Here is an 18,735-nt window from a genome sequence, read left to right on the forward strand (position 1 = left end):
ACACGATATTTAACAATCCAATCCTCCTTTATTTCAGTAGCACTTTCTGCTGGAAAAGGAAAAAAAAGACCCTCTACTTACTTTACAAATACAACAAAGTGATAAAAGAAAAAGACAACCACAAACAACAAAGTGATAAAAGAAAAAGACAACCACAAAATAAACCACGAACGACTCAAAGTACCCAACTGTGACATGAGGATGAGCATCAGAAGTATAACACATTCAAACCTGTTACCTTCTGTTCCTACCAGAAACACTGGCTGTCCTCTACATGACAGACTGCACTCACTATACAGACGTATTTTTAAATAAGGGCTTTTCTTGCTAATGTGAACAAGATCAGAATTATTAAATTCCCCCACATAAGAACATATCCTTATGTTAACCCTACAAAGTAAATGTATCTTCAAAGTTTTGTATATACTAGCTAATTATTCTTCACAACATCCTTGCAAGGTAGGTAAAGAATCATTATACCTGGGAACGGTGCACCAAGTTAAATCATTTGCCCCAAGTCCCACAGGCGCATCACAGAACATGAACCTGAATCCAGCGCTGCCCTGTCTTCCAGCTCTGTTTTAAATCCTAAATCACAAACTGTTTCTCACAATTGTATGGTTGGGATTCAGTTCATCACTGATAACAGGTGAACTACAACAGAGGGACTCTCAACTTGAGGAATAACGCACTCTTGGGTTTTCAGGTTATTCTGTTGTTTGATTTTGCATCCATTTTTCCTTATTCTTGCAATTATAGACATTGCATGACACTTTGGAAGACTCTTGATTACAGTACAACAAGACTTTGGCGAAGTTTTGGGGTGGTATTTTATACCACATTGAAATGTGGTATTGCCATATAAAACAGAAGATCCTACCCAAATATGCAGTTAATTTAATGAGCCCAACTCTATGTGCAAGCAGCTGTAGTATGAACCCACCATCAACTGGGTTATGCCAGTATAAACAAGAAAAATACCAAGCTGAGAAAATCTAGATGCTAACAAAGTTTTCATGTGGTCTATTAAAAATATTAAAATAAGACACCTACTAGAAAAGTTTTGGTGATGTTATCCGAACGAATACTATGGTATAGAGTAAGAATTGCTTTACAGCCTATTAACTATGGCTGTAAACGAAAGAGAATAAAATTGAGGAAAGATGTCAAGGATAACAAGTCAGAATTGTACTTTTGTAACTTTATGTGAAGAGTATGCTGTACACCGCTAGACAGATGTACAGATGACACAGCTAAAGCAGTTTTAATACAATTTACAAAGATGAAATGAAGAAGTGTAACGTGATTTGGAGAAAACATTTATCTTGTGTGTATATTCACGGGAAAGTATCACGAGACAAAATTCTCAGTCTCACCTTTATTACAAATACAGGAAAACATTCAGAAATACTGGCCAGCTGCAGGGATGTAGATGGGAGCAATTGGCTGGTGGATTCTTAGGTGCTAAATAAGAGAGAGCAACAGGACTGCATAAACGAAAGGGCTGAATTTGGGTCATTTTTCCTTTCTGACAGGAAAGCTTTCAGGGAAGCCTGCGAAAGATTGCTACTGGAGCTGCAGTTTACACACTAGTGCTTTAAATCAGTTCATTACCACTATTTCATTTGCAGCACCCCAGAACTGGGCATATGCAAGTACCATTGCACAGGGCTTATCAGATCGATTGTCCACTCTCCTACGGGAATGGGCACCTTCCCCTTCGGAAGCAAACCATAGTCAGGAGGCACACGGGACATCCAGATGTTTGTGCAACTCTTGGGCTCAAATTTAACTACAAAATGTTATATGCAATTCTAAGGGTACAAAGGAGGAGGGAAAATTTGTACACATAGGGTTCATGTCTTCCCATACTGAATTAAATAACAAGGTTTCTACGGATATGGATGAAAACAGATTTGGGCTCTCAACATTATAATAAATCATTGCCATAAATATTACATACATTTTCATCTGGTTATTATAGATAGTTGGGAAACAAAACTTTGCCTTAAGCCATAGTTTTCTGAGTTTTGACAAGAAAAACAAGGGTATTTACTAACTTTAGTGTGAGCATACAGAATTGATATGACTTATGAAGCCAATGTTTTGATATAAATGCATCACTAAATGTGTTCATTGCAGAACACAATGAACTATTAACAATCTTTAATTTCACCTTATAAAACTAAATTAGCAATGATAGCTTTGTGTAGAAAAACAAAAATAATGCATCTTAAACATACATCTGTCACATCTGAGAATAAAGGATCACATATTCCACTCCTCTTAGTCCTCCTACTGTAAACTAAAGGCACCATACTTACTGATGAGGTTGTGCATTTGGATCTTACGCTTTCGGGTTTACGAAGCTGAATGAGAAACTACCATGCCAGAAAGAAGCAAACATTCATGTGCCGAGCACACTACTGCATCACTTACTTCTATCACAACAAAGATGGATTATAAAATATTGTTGCATGTGCTTACGAATCTGTTGTTAAGAACAATGAAAACATCTAAAACGGATTGTGTCTAAAAACAGCTGTCAGAATAAATGTGATTACACCCAAGAAAAGAATTAGACTGCATTGACAAAGGCTAGAAATACCAACATTTCTGCAAATATTGTAACTACATGGTTATTATGTCTTTGTACTTTTACTAAATGGGGGAAAAAAGCATCCGTTACTGTATACCCCATTTAACCCCACAGTGCACGCATTATAAACATTAATGCCACCTAGAATGGCAGCATGATTTAGTCAGATCTGCCAATTTGCAATAGAAAGGAATATACTGTTGGCAAGTGCCACATTGTATCTGTAAATGAACATTTATACATCAGCTGGATACCAAGCTAAGCTCATTGTGTAATTTAGGACCCTATTCACAGTGAATACAATACTTTGGAGCAATTTTTCCCCTCAGACAGGAGGACCTCTTCTAAGCAGGTGGCAGTGAAAGAAAGCTGTGCTCTTGGGTACACACCTACGACTGGCATGTCTATGTGCAACAGCAATGCCCACAGATGGCACAAGGTAAAGACAGCCACGCAGAAACAACAACTGGACCCACGGGAGCAGCATCTATGCCAGGTTACTGTTTTTGCCAAAATGAATTATTTTCTGCAAGGCGTGCTTAACCTCACACATAGCACTAACACCAAATAACTCCTAAGCCAGGAGAGCTGATCAGCATCACTTCAGCGTTTAAATGAGCTCTCTGCATAGCAAGTGGTGAGCATGAACGGAGGGACAAATGTGAGGTGGGCATGGCCGTAAGAGCGGAGCAGACTGACCAAGACCAAGAGGTGAGAGACTGTCTTGACAGTTTCTTCTCACTCCTCACTCACAGTGAACTAGAAAACAGTGAGCAGAGAAGGAATTTCTGAACTGACAAATTAATGAGGGAATTATTCATTCAATCATTATTCAGCAAGCATTATTCATATGATCAGGAAGGTGGAATGTGCTCCATTTTTTCCAAGTATTTTCTTTTTCCTTCCTCACTATGATGTTTTTCACGCACCTGACACCTCTTCTAGTGCTCAACACGTAGTACAAAGGATTAGCAGCTGTACAAAACATGAACTGTGGAGCATGTCTACTGAATCTTTGAGTTCAAAAAACAACTCTATCTTCCTGTGTTCTTTCCCACCAAAGCGTGCTGTTAAATGTGCCAAAGCTGCTATCTTCCTCCTCTTGTTCTTTAGCAAGTTCCACAAAAACCTAAAATTGACAAAAAGGATATAAATATATCATATTCCTTGTAAGAACTTACACAGTCACAAGATGCAGAATTCATGGTAAAAACCTTGCAAATATAGAATATATTGCTTCATATCCGAATACATATTCCAAGTTTCAGTATTTTGGTGTTTTCTCCTTGCTTCTACCCTCCCCCCTCCTCCCCCCCACACCATTTCTTTAAGAACACACTGAAAAGGAAGTTGAACCAAACACAAACTGAAGGACATTTATTGTCAGCATTAACTAATCCAGAATAAGCAATAATGAACCTCAGCTTTACTCTCTTTTCTGAAATAAATTGCAAAGCCTATCATTTGAGTAAGTGGCATTTTCAGTAATGACAGTCACTGCAGTTTACATGTCTTATTTCAAAAGAAAACGTGAAAATTGGAATAACACAATCAGTGGAGCTGACAGCCCAAATTTGCTTTGGAAAACGGGGCCTCTCTTCCCCAGAAACATAAGAATGGGAGTCAGCACAGTCAACGTCAGCTGAATGAAAGCTGGACATCACGTTCAAGCTATTTTTACAGGGTTCACCCTGGAGCTTCCCCTCTTGCTCCTCCCTCCACTGACAAAAATTTGCTTAGACTGGATGCCCGACTTCTATGTGGCAGAAGCTAAATGAATCCACCCCCAGACACCTGTGAACATATTATCTAAAAAACTGTTCCATAACATGTTAAACTGGCATGGTTTACCTTCATGAAATATAATGTGCTTTAACATACCTGTTCCAGGGTTGCCTGAGAAAAGCTGTACTCCTCAACATTAAAGGTATGTTTTACTGTTAAGAGAATTCACAGGAGTGAATACGCATTACCTGAGACAGCTTGATTTCAAATATTTTAAGCTAGCACAAATGCTTACTTTTGACTTCACAAGAAACAGAGTTGAGGACAGCAATAGTAATAAAAAAAACTAAATTAAATGAATTTGGAACAGAATGTGAAAGTGACAAGCTAAATCACATGCAGAATGAAGGCAAAGGTTTGAGTTACAAAAAACAGAATGATTTCTTTATATAATGTGTGGCAAAACACTTAATTACCTTCTTCCAGCTTCGAAAAAGAATGTGAAAGTGATTGTACATCTTCTTTAGGAATTTTATACGCCAAAACAGAGGCAAAACTGAAACAAATAAACAAACCAAAATTAACTTCAGATGAAATTACTGAAAGCAAAAATATTAAAACCCAAGTGAATGCACTTGAATCCATTTTCTAAAAGCCATGCCAGGCATTTTGACCTAGCCATCATCATACAAGAAAATAGTAACAGTCCAAAACCAGGAGATCAGCTGATTTATTACTCTGTCTCAAAGCAAGCAGGTCAAGGTGCATCAGGTAAGACTCCCGAGACAACTCTAGGATTTTTACACGCTCTTTAGCTAAGAGTCAGCCATTTATATTCTACCTATAAATTCTGCTCATGAAAGAAAATCTGTGTCAGGGGCCCAAAGAACATGTGATGTTTTGCCTTTAAGATGAACTTAGCTAAGTGTCACAAAATTTCTCTGGACTTTCTGCTGCATCCCGTGGTCCCTGCAACCTAGACTCCAGAACAGGGAGCTGCTTTACCATATTAATTTGTTTCCCAAAAAATAAACTCTCCTCCTAAATCCTCCACATTTGAGGAAACTTGCTTTTTTATGTAATTCCTACAATTCCCTTCTCTCAAATTCTCAATAACGGAAAGCAAACTAGACAACAGTAACCCTAGAGTTTATACAACAGAAACTCCAAGCTATTGAGAGGCTCAGTAAAATGCCCCTGAAAAAAACAAACAACCCTCAAACTCTGAGGTATCCACAGAAAACTGTCAAACATTTGTACATAAACGACAGTGATTTAGTGACTCAAATACTACCCACATTTCCTGGATGAAAGAGGGGCCCCTATCAAGAAGGAAGCTGTCAGGCAACAGCTATGCAGAAATCTAGTTTTGCTTCCCCTGTGCCAAACATCTGTGCACATATTGCTCAGAGATGCACAGCTCTGCCTATCAGCACTAGCAGTCTGTTTTATTAACTTGCAAAACACTTCCTCTTTTTTTTAGCAATGTACAAATATTTTTTTGTTAATTTTAATATCATGGCATCCCTTATGAAGCACTGATAAGTCACTGACAAATAGGAAGCTTGTATTAATATGAAAGTTTTCCGCATATTTATTAAACTTTACCTTTCTTGACGATTTGCATTTGGGAAGATGTTCAAAATCCGTCTCTGAAGATACTCCAGCTGTTGTACATCTGCTGTTTCTTTTAATTTCATTTCCAAAAAGTATCCTCTGCCAAATTTACTTTTCAGATGTTGAACGGTACCTATACATCTACCAATTGGCGGAGAGAGAAACAGGTGTTCTACATGTTACACCTCACTCAAAAAGTAGATTAACATTCAACAGAATCTTGTACAAGTTCAATTATGCTGCTCTAAGTCTAAGATGAAGGTAATTATCTACCTGCTCTTCCAAAGAAATGTATTCAAGTCAACAGGGGTCTTATTTTCTTTAGCACAAAGCATGCGCATCAGGTGGAATGCACAAGCCTGCTATACCTGAGCTGCCCAGACACCAGAATGGCCACTCGATCACACACAGCATCAGCCTCTTCCATATAGTGAGTGGTCAAAATAGCTGCTCTCTCTTTATTTTTAAATGCTGCTCGAATTGCCCGCCTAAAAAAGAAACAAACAAACTTGAGAACACAACGGAAGCAACAGTGAAACACCTCTGCAGCCGCACGTAAAATGTAGAAAGATACTATCGGGGAATCAAAGAGAAAGCTGCAGTCCTCCCACCATTGTGAAAAGCTAAACAAATTCACTCTTAGTTTCCTTCCGGTTTCTCAGCTGCTCTAGTTAGGAGCAAAATATTGAAGTATCAGTATTTTACAGAGATCTGGACAGGCAAAACTTCCCAATACGAAGAGCATTTCTATTAGGTACTGTATTTCTTCTCTCTCAGCAAACGTGTAGTGTGGAGACACACTTACACTGGCCCAGCGTTTGATTTGTGGAGTAAAGGCAGCCACCTTGTTAGACTGATGTCTCTTTTAAGGGACTTCCTGAAGCCACCGGGACATCTGACATGTTACAGTAAATCTTGGTTTAGTGTGAACAGAGTATCTGTGATGGCCAAACAAATCTCCTCACTTCAAGGAGCAGCATTACTCTCAAAACCACAGTTAACACTTGAGTCATCTCTGTGAGAAATTCAGAACTCATACTTGTTCTTATATACTACTTTACTTGGAAGATTTCTTTTTCTTGACTTTAAGTTTTTAATCTTCAAACTATTCTGAGAAAAGACACAGATGAGGTGCACCTTGCATGAAGGTACAATGCTAACTCCCTGTACTTGGCTATTCTCAGTGTTCACAGGAACGATGCACAGACAAATAGGAAAAACCCAAGTATCTGCTTTAAGTGTGACACCAAATAACACTCACCACATGTGCTGTTTGGCTTTTGGATCCATTCCAGTAGATGGCTCATCTAACAATGTAATCTGAGGGTTACCCAGCATACTCAATGCAAAGCACAACTGAGAGGAAAAGAAAAGTAAAGGATAATTATGCTACAGCCTTCTGCAAACACTGAATACAACAGCTTTAAAAGCTTTTCCATACCTTGCGTTTCAATCCTATTCCTAGCTTCTTTGTTGTTTTCTGCAGGTGGTCTTTTAAGTCCAGGGCACTTGCAATGCTGCAGAAGGAGAAGGACCACACATAAATGGCCAAAATATGCCAAGAGTGTGATCTCAGCTTTAGCATTCCTTGCACCATACAATATTTAAACATTCTCATTTAAAGAACTAAATTACAAATATTTTTATAATTTTATTGCTTTTTCTACAGTATCTTCCTTCCAGTGTTTTGTAAGTGAAGAGAACAGACTGTATGATATGACCTTTCCTACAAATTGACAATATTTTTGCCCCCCTGTGAGAAATGGGCACAAATCCATCAAATGTGTGGGACAAAACAACCTGCCCAGTGTCCCCAGAGGAGTCTGTGCTGACAACCCAAAGAATGGCTCTAGCCACTGGACTACCCATCCTTGCAGTGTGCGCAAAGATCATCATTAGAACTTCACTCCTTGCTCAAAATGTGTGGCTGAATACCCTTAAGTACTATACATCCCAGTGGAAATAACCAAGTATACAAATATCAATGGAATTTTGTGTTGCTGAATCTCTATCAACTAAACTACAAGCTAACACTTGCTGAATTTGTTAAAAGGACCCTACCATAAACTGGAATGAAAAAATATTACATTAGAAAAAGGAAAAAAAACAGTTACAAGATTATTATAAAAATATTTGAAGTTTTAGCTATATTTTCTTTTTTTTTTTTTTTTTTTTTAACTAAACCATTTACCGTTTTAAGACTTCCTTTACATCAGTCTGACTCATTCCTTTGATAGAGCCATAAATTTCAAAATGTTCCTCCAATGTAATATCTGGCCAAAGAGGATTTGTTTGAGGGCAGTACCCTACAAATTTAACTGAATCATCTTCACTATTCAGTCCAAAAGAATCAGAACCCATCAGAACCTGCAGGAAAAATGTATAGACTTTACTCAATAATAATTTCGCATAAATCTCACAACTCTTTTTATAAAGTTTTAGCAAAAAAGGAATTAGGAATCCTTGTACTAATAAAAATATTAAACTTAGATTCATTTTCTACTTAGTGTGCAGCATGTAATTTACCTGCCCACCAGTCGGCTCAATGTCTCCAATGAGCATATTGATCAGTGTGCTTTTCCCAGCTCCATTTGGTCCTAACAGTCCCAGTATCTCTCCTAAAAAGGGAATGACATTCAAAATATTGCCTGTGAGGTCCAAAAAAATTGAACTGTGAATTCAAAACCAAGACCCATTTTTGTAAATGTGGCAGTTCAACAGCAAGCAATTTAACTCAAACCTTTTTTTACGCAGAGAGAAACATGTTTTGTTGCCACTTTCTTTATTCTTCTCCCAAGAAGAAATTCCTTTCTTTCATCATATTCTTTATGCAAGCCACTGACCAGAATTGCTGGTATCTAAGAGAAAACAGAGATAATGCTTAGATCAGTAACTAACCAAGTGGGGTTAGCACATGGGCTCTCAGTCAGTGACGGAAAGTAGAAGAATGTGGCTGCCCTTGCTATGTGGGGTTGAAGTCAGAAAAAGCAATCCCCAAGTGCCCCTTCTGGGGTCTGAGGTGACTGCAGGAAGGGAAGGCTGCAGGAAATACTAGATTTTCTTTTTTGGTAACAATGGGGTCATGTTTCATACTGCCCACTGGAATTCAAAGCAGAGGCATGGCATTACCTCTTCGCAGTTCTGGCTGCTTAACAGTTCTTTGACTCGCAGTCTCTCTGCCTTCACATCTTCATCTTCATTCTCATCATGTGGGACATCTGGGCATTTCCACGTTTTGGCTTTTGTAAAATACTTTCTAAGAGGAAGAAAATAAAATCAAGCCTCTAATTCAGCATTCAGATCAAACAAAGCTCTCAGAGAAATCAGTGGAGATTTGCCCTCTTAACTGATAGACAAAGCAATTTGTGTTTGTCAAACCTAGAAGTAACATGTTTATGTAGCACATCTGAGAAGCCCCAAAAGGCAAAGGAAGAGAAAGAATGATTGCATTTATGCCATTTTTATGCTGAGCTCTTTGTTAAGGGTATCAAGTTTCTAGTCAGACAATGAGAAAGGAAGTTCATAATCATCTGCAAAGCAAGAAACAAATCTGCTTTGTTAGCGGCAAGCGAACTCCATCCCAGCGGGCAGGCAAACTGCACTGACCTTCCCTTCTGCTACACGCTTTTCTGGATTTTACACCAGTTGTTTCTAGTTATGCACTATTAGAAGAGGCAAATTTGAGGGAAAAATCTCAAGTTAACTCTATGTACAGATGATGTCCTTAAGAATTTCCCCATTTTGCACTGAGATAACGAAGTAAAAACCACACTTTTGCTCTCTGATGACTAAATTTCAGGCAGCTGAAGTTAGGAGAGCAAATTCTTTAGGCACTTGGGATGGGATGGGATATAACTATCCCTGCGGATATGCCAAGGGAAAACCAGTATCTGCAATAACTAGCCATGGTTCCCTTCTGTAAACAGTTTTCTAAACACAGGTGGAAAGTCTGAAGCTGTATGCACATATTTTAGGGCCAAATAGCATTTTATTTTAACAGAAAACATTTCTGTCAATGACACATTAATATAGCATTAAGTGTTAATAGAAAATGGAAGTTGTAGGGATCAAACCACTGCTTCCTTGTCAAAATATTTAATAACTGGATACTCCTGTGGTAACAAAGGGATGTTTTTGTTTTATTTTTTGTAATATCCTCCACAGCTATGCATTACATATTCCAGTTTACCTGCCAGTGTTATTGTTAAAAAAAAATCTTCTTCAGACTATTACTTTTTAAAAATCTATTCAACGTAGAGACAAACCTGAAGAATGGATCCTCTCTAATTGTTTTACCTCCATTCTTCACCTCAAGACATCGCAACAGGAAGAGCCACATTATACACTGCAAATAGGGCTAAAATAGACAAAAGCAATTACAGTTAATCAAAGCACTGCTAGCCATCTCCACATGGACCCTCTCTTTTGTCCTGCCCCGTTCATTCTCACTTCTTTCACAGCCCCTTTTCACCCTCTGCTTTTCCCTCCATCTGGCTTACTCTTGCCAAATTTAAGCTGCCTTCCCCTAAAGCCCACTAGTGCTGGTAGATGCTGCTTAGTGAAATGATACTGAGGACTTACAACCAGAGCAAACATGTCTATTTAGATTTGATGGCAATCATTTGGTCTTTGGGAAAAAGAAAGGACTGCCTTCTCTGGACTTCTTGCTCCCATAATAATGAAGATTAATAGCAGTACCGTTAATAACACTGCTAAAGCAGATGTTGAGCTGGAGAGGCCAGTAGCTTTTACTGATATTGTTCATGCTGTACTAGGTTGCAAAGCAGGAGGCTACAGTGTTGCTAACTATTAAACTGAATTTAATCTTAAAAAAAGGACCTCCCAGACCCAGCAGCAGTTAATGTTTCCCTATGGCAAACAGCCACGCTTACAGCTATAACTGCTACCAAGAGCCTGTCCCACGGGTTGTAGAATCCTTCATTCTTCTGCTGGTCTTTCCACGAGACCTGACAATGCAAAAAACACATTCAAGTAAACAAATATCCCCCAGAGGCTGCTTATTCTACATCTTACTTAAATCTCAAATCAGCCATTTAAGCACTTTGAGCTCTACAGAAATCGTGGTTACACTACTTTGAAATCAGTAAAATTGCGTAAAAGTTCCTGGAGCTGCTCCCAATTTAGAACCACAGACTGCAAATTAACCCATCCGCCCATCACTGCGTTTGCCAGAGATGGTCTCGCAGCAATCAATGCATCAAACTACCTCAGTTCCACAGGATGAGAAACAAATAATTTTTTATTAAATATTTAAGGGAAAACTTTTTTCTTTTATCATTTTAAAACTGCAACACTAACAAGAAAGAAGTTGACTTTTCACCAGCAGTTGCTATCCTTAATGCATTCAGTGGCTACTGATGACATTAGACAGCCACGCAGGTAACTGCTGTCCTATTTACATGCATTAGAGTAAAAGGCAATTACCAAATTCCAGCCATTAACAGGTGTTCCCGAGAGGATCTTCTGCATTCTCTTACCTTTACAAAACAAATCAGACAGCCAATAAGGGGATAGATAGGAGTGAAGACAGAGAAGACATAGTGCAGGATGCTGGTTGCAAGGTAATATCCCATAAAAAAGGCCACTTCAGTGACAACAGTACAGACCAAGGCTGTCTACAACAAAGAAAAAAAATCCATTTTCGCTCAGTTCAGACTCTGACAGTATAAGTTATCTAATTAGAAACACACTTTAAAGCTTTTATCACCTTGGGATACGGCAGCAATAAGGAAACATATTCAAATAAGGACACACATTCAAGTATAATAACTGGAAAGTCTGTTGTGGCTTTGCAGTTAACCTATCTTCATAGTTAAATAAATTCAGGATTAAGTTACTCACCACTGAAAATATAAAGGACCAAAATTCTTTTGTATTTTGCACTTTTTTAAATGTGAAGGAGACCACATAAGTGAACAGCACTACTGATGGGACATAGCCAATCAGACAAAATATCTGCAAAGATTAAACAAAAAAAAAGGTTTCTCAGCAAATATACAGCAAGGACCTGTGATTGAGTATCAACGGGGATTATTTTAAGGTGGAACTCTAATTTTGGACACATCTTTGTCACTTAATTTGAAATATTTTTCCACACTGGTACATACAGCATGTATTACTAAAGATTCAAATAAAAGAGTACATGGATACGTAGTAACTCAATTCACACAGAATGGAAGCTTTGAGTTTCCTTTATGCTATTTCCTATTTTTTAAGATACAGGCTGTCATAAATGTTGGCCTTGAGATTTTGGTAACTATTAGGAATTCCATCTGCAATTTTATCATTTTTGCAGAAATTAAAACAAGAGTAGATGCACCGGTACAAAAATAGCTCTGCAGTTTTATGACCGAATACCAAACACAATTAATGCAAAGGAACAGATTCTGGGAAAGCAGCTAGGAAAATCTGATTCTTTTCAATTACAGCTGAGAACTCAGAAAAGCACTCAGTATAAAAGATACGGAGACTTGTACTCTCCAATTTAATCACATGTTGCAATTCATTGTCAAGCTGGCTTGCGTTCAAAGACATTTTAACTTCGTCGGTAAGCGGTATGCCACTGAAAAGCAGAACAATTATCAAGTGGTAAAAAAAAACCCAACAAGTAGTGCAGATCTAGCAAACAAGGCACAGAAAGAAAGCATATTTTACTGGAAGAGCCTGATATTTTGAACTTTAATTTTATTCCAGTTGTGAATGAAACTCCAAAACTCCCTAGGAAGAAACAATATTTTGCCTTTGGTGTAATCTGACTAGTGTCTCTGAGCCAAAAGCCCTGGACACATGTCCTCAGGGCTTTCCAGCTCCTGGTTTCCCATCAGTCTGCTAAGCAGCCTGCCAAGAAGCTGTCGTGAAATCAAGCAAGCAGTCCAGTGCAACCCTGAGTGTCTTCTTACAATTGTGTCAAAACCAGATCATCTTCACTCACATTCAGATTTTATCAGGCATTTTCTGTGAACATGGGTTGAAAAAATTCTGCCGAATCATCAGTTCTAATAAGAATAAACGCTTGTGGAAAATAACACTAACAAAGTCCTTACATGCCCTTACATGCTCTTACATGCTATGATCCCTAACTACACTTACCACAGCAAGGAGCTTGCCAACATAGAAACAAATACCATAGTGAAATGCAAGCAGGCTGCCTATCATCAGGACAAGAACGGAGAAAAACAGTGGGAAGTCAACAACTGCTTGTCCTGTCCAGTAAGCAGATGGATAAAGACCCGCTATCTTAAGTTGTGTGTATGCTTTGATCTGCAAAAGGAAAAGGAAAAGAATGTCAACAACGTTAATTCTCCCCGGTAAGTGAGCTGGACCTCATTCTTCACTCTAATACAATGCTTTTAGATTGCAGTGAGGTCAGAGTAATTTACTTAGATATTCCTGACCCAAAGTTTTTAGCTGCCAAAGAAGCATAACGTATTTCCATAGGAGGCAAAAGGGCTTTTCTCATATCTATTCTACTCAACGTAGCGAGAACAATGCTCATGTCTGCATAGTTGTGCCTGCCTTGTTCCTCTCAAGGCGAAAGACAGCATTTAAAATGCCTCTTAAACTTCTTCAAAAAACTGAAATCTAGGTTGAGTTCTTGTGCATTCTATGAATCAACACTGCACTACAGCAATTACTGGCAAGCAGCTGCCGCATGACCGTATGTCCTCAGAAATTCTCTTATATGGCTAGATATGCACTTTTCAAATGTGTCTCAAACTGCACATCTTAACTGAAAGTTTACCTTATGGTTTTCTGCATTCTCCATGGCAAAATACGGTGGCATTCCAGTAACAATGATTCCTAGTAAAACAGATTGAAAATAGAGCTCTAGCTTGAAAACTGTGTCAGGAGCATCCTGAAAAATAAAATAGATTTATTTGATATGACGAACAACAAAACAGACACACACCAAAAAAAGAAAGAAAAAAAGAAAAAAAAGGATACTTGGTTATACATGCTTTTAAAAATTCTTATGTCTGGAAAATAAATTTTTATCAGACATAAATTTTCACTCCTTATACAAGTTGTTTTTAAACAATATTGCTTTTAGTATAGATTACAAAAAAAAGAAGAAAAGAAAACACAACAAACCATTTAACCATGGCATAGTCCATTCAGATGCTAATGCAAAAAACCCTAGTTCATCAGCTACAGAGTAATACCATGGAATCTAGAATGCATGTGACAAGGAGTGCATTAGTAATCAGAACAGGGCTATAAGTTTCAAAACATACACTTTGTACATCTTAAATTCATCTGAGCAGTAGCAAGGAGGGAAAAAGCTTATGGAAGTTTCTGGAGCATTGATAACTTGCAGTGTCTAATATACTACTGGAGTATTTATTCAGTGCAGTATCTTCTGCAGTACCTAAAACACTACTGAGAGTATTTAGCTAATGCAGTTTCTTCTTGACTCTCCTGCTTGCCTCTAGCCCTTCTGCTGAAGGTTATTCCCTGCAGTGCACAGGAGGAGGCAGACCTCCAGTGACCCCACGTTCAACTTCTCAAAATTGCAGGTAATCATGTAACAGGTATTTTCATAGGTACCAAAATCCCAGCATGTCATCCTCTTTCAGAGCCCCTCTCCCTCCATGTCTACATCAATTATAAGCTGCAGAGTGAAATCCCAGCTCCTTTCACATCCTCTTAAATTCTGTAAACATCAGCACTGCCTCACCAAGAACCTCCTCTTCAGGCTTTTGTTACCAGGGTCCAATCCTTCCCAAGAGAAAAAGCAGCATAGGGAATGGGCCTTCATGCATGGGGCGTCAAGCCCCAACCACCGGCTCACCAGTTTCTCCCTCATTTACCACGTTTTTCCCAACAGTGCCTCCTGCCCATGTGGAAGCTTTATGAAGGTCTTTAACAACGTGCTGCCCACTGCATGCTTAAGTGCAATCGTGCCATGAGCTCTTTTAACAGTGTCTGCTGCAGACAGCAGGTGCTGCTTACCTGAATGAAGGGGTTGCTCCAGATTTGAATACTCTCACTCACGTTCAAATTGCGAAGAAGCAGATTGCTAACAATATTGATCAAAACTGGCAGAGAATGCACCATGGTACTGTTGAATACGACTGTGAAAAGGTAGTACTAGAAAAAAAAAAGTATTTGCTATATTAATTGGTCTGCATGAAGGGTAATACCCTGCACATTTATCTTGATAATATTCCATTCTGTTAACACATGAATATCTCAGGCCTCTGATATTAGCCATATTTCCTTCATTATACTATTCAATACTTGAGACATTTTAAAATTTGACCTTATTATTAAAAATAACCCACAATTTCAACACCTGGAGTTGTCCTCAAGTATTCATACGAACAGCACAGATGAAGTTAATTCTATCACCTCTACTGAACGATCGGTGTCAACCTCACCAAGCTTATCCTGAATGTGTTTGTCAGGAAATAATATGACAAAATAGTCACCAACCAACTACCGGTCTTTGGGATATGGCAGTGCAGGTCCATCCTACTTACCTTTCCTGATTCAAAAACATTTAAAGCTGCACTGTGCGGTGCAGCTGAAATGTAATTACTGTCATTGACCATCTCTGATAATATGTTCAGGCTGCCAAGAGAGTTGACAATGTCATCGATATCCGATTCTAGCATAAGACAAAGAAAATGACATTACTACTCATCACCAGCTTAGAATATTTTACACAAAATTATCAATCAATTTTCCAGTCAACAGCAGTGAACTTTTCTCACTGATACAACCCTATCATGAAAGATCACTGTTTCCTTACACGTGCCTACCACAAATATCCTCTGCTATTTTGAACACCACAAATGTTTTGATTTCAGCTTCCCACTCAACAGACTCACTAGAATTAAAGAAAAATTTTTAGCTGCATTATCCAATTAAGTTGTACAGATCAAATACAACAGTCAGGAAGCGGCGGTGCCAAGAAATATTATCAGAATACTCAAAGTTTCAACGGTACAGAGAATTAACTAACAAGGCAGGAAATCACTGTCATTCTGACATGGTATTTGGAGGACTAATGTACAAATTCTGGACTGATCAAGTATGGGTTTGTTTCTATTGCACATATTGCAGCTACACAACTTTAAACATTCTGAATTGAAACAAAATGGGATTTTCCAAAGTGTTTTGCACTCAGACTTTAATGCTGACATACCTGAACGTCTCTGCTATAGTATCTGCTCAATTCATTTACAAGAGTCATTGCTCTTTCTCCAGAAATAGAGAGCATGGAAATACTACACATGCAAGAAGGAAGATCTCTGAACTGATAGATACCTATTCTCCATCAAGTTTAAAACTCTTCATGATAAATTATTTGGAATAATTTCAAGCAACATTTGCTCACAACATAAACACCACGTTGTACATGCTATCTTTCTGCGCAGGCTGTGTGCTTTCTTTCCTCACAGTGGTGAAATACTACATTTTAGTGTAGTAGGAGCAGTGTAATACACTAGTAGTGTAATTAGGAGCTATCCTCACTGAGCTGGCATTTGCTGTCCTACCTGTGGAGTTCTGCAAGAGGAGACGAGTTCTGTACTTGTGATATTCCTCTCCAGGCTTCAGCAAGTACAAATCTGGGGAAAGTTTGATAGGAGCTACAGAATTTTTGAAGTAGTGGTGTACAAGAAACAAAATAATCTGAACTAAAAGAAAAATCAGAAAAAGCAATAACCTGAAAGAAATAAAAGTTTCATTTTTATTAAAATTCAGTGAAAGCAGACCCAGTTTATATGTGCGTGTCAGTTGAAACATGCCCTTCACCCCAAAAAACATGTATTCAACAGTAACAGATAGTCTCACATTTGTTATTGTTTAAATGTAACTACTAAAATATACTAAATCACATCCTCCAGCTCCTCTGTTGTCATTCAAACAGATTTTGAGAATTTTGTACGCAAAGAAGAAAGCCCTAATACTTACATAACTCTCACAGATTTACTTTCCCGTCTTAGACTAAGGAAGTGAACTTTTGCAATAGTAGAAACCTGCTTCTTCCAAAGAGCTGTATTGCTCATTGCAGGTGATTTTGTCTCAGAGAACACCAGGAGGCTCTGCTCCATATCATCAACTGATTTTGTATCCACTTCTTCCTGTACTTGCTGGGAATTAAACACACTATAATCTGAAAAAGAAAAGAGGAAACTTATAAAAATTTGACTCTGACAGCACTATTGACTATGCAGTTTGGAATCACAGGGCTGGAAAAAAGTTCAGTGGCCATCCATTTTTCCTCTGACTTTTAAACTGGAACTGAAAGTAAATTCAAAGGAGGGAGAGATACCTCAGTCCTAAGTGCAGGTTACAAATATTAATGTCAAAGCAGGTAGTTGGAAACAAATTGTATTTTGTGCATCCACAACTGCACAGAAGTACAAACTTCCATAAGGAAGATGAAGCATATGGCCATAAATGGTGACACTGTAATGCCAAGAAGTCAGATGCAAGTACACTAGATGAAAAATTAAATACTGCAGAGAAGGCCAGTAAAAGGCTTTTCAGTTCCTGATCCCCCTGGAATCTGTTCTCACCTAAATCGCTCTTTGCTTTTGAATATTTCAGAAGTCTGGAATAACATGTGATCTGCTGAATCCTGTACTGCCTGATGGATTGCTTACAGGTGGATTTTTTATTCTATCGCTGTAGTGAAACTATTTTAAGCTGTGCCATGGTGTAGACAATTGCACACTAATTATTAAGACTAAATTGAATACAAGGGAAAACATAGAAGGAAAATATTAGAGGTCTGTCTCACCTGCTTGATCAATCTCTGCTTCAACTTCCAGCTTCAGATATACATCCTCCAACGTTGTCATGGAAACACCGTAAGTAATAACACCCAAATGTGAATGAGTGTCAAGATCAGAAAATAAGCCTAGAGGAAGAAATGAAATATATTGGTTGCTCTGAAATAGGATTACATCATCTTCCCAAGACACTTTCATTTAAGTGATTCCATTTAAGACTCTCTGCATCCCTAGAGCCTTCAGCACGACACTCTAAACGGCAAGTGGTGATAAGCTCCTTTAAGCGCAGAACTTTTTGAAATGTCTGGTCAGGTAGGGAAAATGCTGCACTGTTTTCCTGAAGCTGTGTTGTTTACTAAAAACAGATCACCAGCCTAAAGTCTACCTGTGCTTAGAGCTGCCTATCATCTGGCTCCAAACACCTCTCTCATGGAAACACCAGCATGGGGACTGCAGAAGAACTCACACTATATAGATCTGTGCCCAAGCACAAAGTGATTTTACAGATAAAATCGCTGAATAATTTCATGTTAAAAATTACCCACATCTGTAAAGCTACCTTAACTGGACAGGATATTCTGGGTAATGTGCATAATTTGAAGACCAAAAGTACATTCGGTGAGAACATTCATTAGCACCTCAGGACAAAAAACATTTTCACGCTCTTGCCAATCCTATAAAATGAAGCACTCAACAAAACCAGGAGCCTGAGTCAAGGTTAAACTGAAAGAAATGAAAATGCAGAACAGTGGGAAGGGCAACTAGGACACCCAGTGGAGCTTACCAGATCTCTGTAATTTTTTCTACCTCAACAGCAGAGATATATTCCTAACCTCTGCTCCTCTTTAAAATAGTTTGGGGGAATTGATTCCATCTTGCGTAAAGATGCCTGTTTTTCAAAAGTACGCTCAGTAACTGCTAAAGATAAAGCTAATAAATTATTAACTAGTTAAACGCAGTGAGAAGAAGATATTTATGAAATATGAGCTGCATTCACATCTGTATTGGTCTGTATCCTAGCTTTTCACA

The 18,735-nt window shown here is 38.3% G+C and overlaps 1 protein-coding gene across 4 annotated transcripts in view; it reads right to left on the reverse strand.

Annotated features, from left to right (window-relative positions):
* Nucleotides 1-8: 8 nt before the first annotated feature.
* Nucleotides 9-18,735, reverse strand: part of ABCA5 (ATP binding cassette subfamily A member 5) — a 40,147-nt gene continuing 21,420 nt past the window's right edge. For all 4 annotated transcript variants that reach the window (XM_064522797.1, XM_026098950.2, XM_026098949.2 and 1 more), the window contains exons 20-41: nucleotides 17,715-17,834; nucleotides 16,883-17,084; nucleotides 16,465-16,634; nucleotides 15,445-15,572; nucleotides 14,915-15,052; nucleotides 13,704-13,817; nucleotides 13,052-13,222; nucleotides 11,804-11,917; nucleotides 11,440-11,577; nucleotides 10,834-10,908; nucleotides 10,207-10,298; nucleotides 9,071-9,197; nucleotides 8,682-8,799; nucleotides 8,468-8,559; nucleotides 8,133-8,308; nucleotides 7,383-7,458; nucleotides 7,203-7,297; nucleotides 6,310-6,429; nucleotides 5,933-6,082; nucleotides 4,801-4,880; nucleotides 4,481-4,536; nucleotides 9-3,728 (exon numbers count right to left, since the gene is read on the reverse strand). In XM_064522797.1, the coding sequence (XP_064378867.1) occupies nucleotides 3,621-3,728; nucleotides 4,481-4,536; nucleotides 4,801-4,880; nucleotides 5,933-6,082; nucleotides 6,310-6,429; nucleotides 7,203-7,297; nucleotides 7,383-7,458; nucleotides 8,133-8,308; nucleotides 8,468-8,559; nucleotides 8,682-8,799; nucleotides 9,071-9,197; nucleotides 10,207-10,298; nucleotides 10,834-10,908; nucleotides 11,440-11,577; nucleotides 11,804-11,917; nucleotides 13,052-13,222; nucleotides 13,704-13,817; nucleotides 14,915-15,052; nucleotides 15,445-15,572; nucleotides 16,465-16,634; nucleotides 16,883-17,084; nucleotides 17,715-17,834 (2,660 nt within the window). In that variant the 3' untranslated portion in view covers nucleotides 9-3,620. The remainder of the gene's footprint in view (nucleotides 3,729-4,480; nucleotides 4,537-4,800; nucleotides 4,881-5,932; nucleotides 6,083-6,309; nucleotides 6,430-7,202; nucleotides 7,298-7,382; nucleotides 7,459-8,132; nucleotides 8,309-8,467; nucleotides 8,560-8,681; nucleotides 8,800-9,070; nucleotides 9,198-10,206; nucleotides 10,299-10,833; nucleotides 10,909-11,439; nucleotides 11,578-11,803; nucleotides 11,918-13,051; nucleotides 13,223-13,703; nucleotides 13,818-14,914; nucleotides 15,053-15,444; nucleotides 15,573-16,464; nucleotides 16,635-16,882; nucleotides 17,085-17,714; nucleotides 17,835-18,735) is intronic.

Source organism: Dromaius novaehollandiae, chromosome 18, assembly GCF_036370855.1.
Source record: "Dromaius novaehollandiae isolate bDroNov1 chromosome 18, bDroNov1.hap1, whole genome shotgun sequence".
Classification (NCBI taxonomy): Eukaryota; Metazoa; Chordata; class Aves; order Casuariiformes; family Dromaiidae; genus Dromaius; species Dromaius novaehollandiae.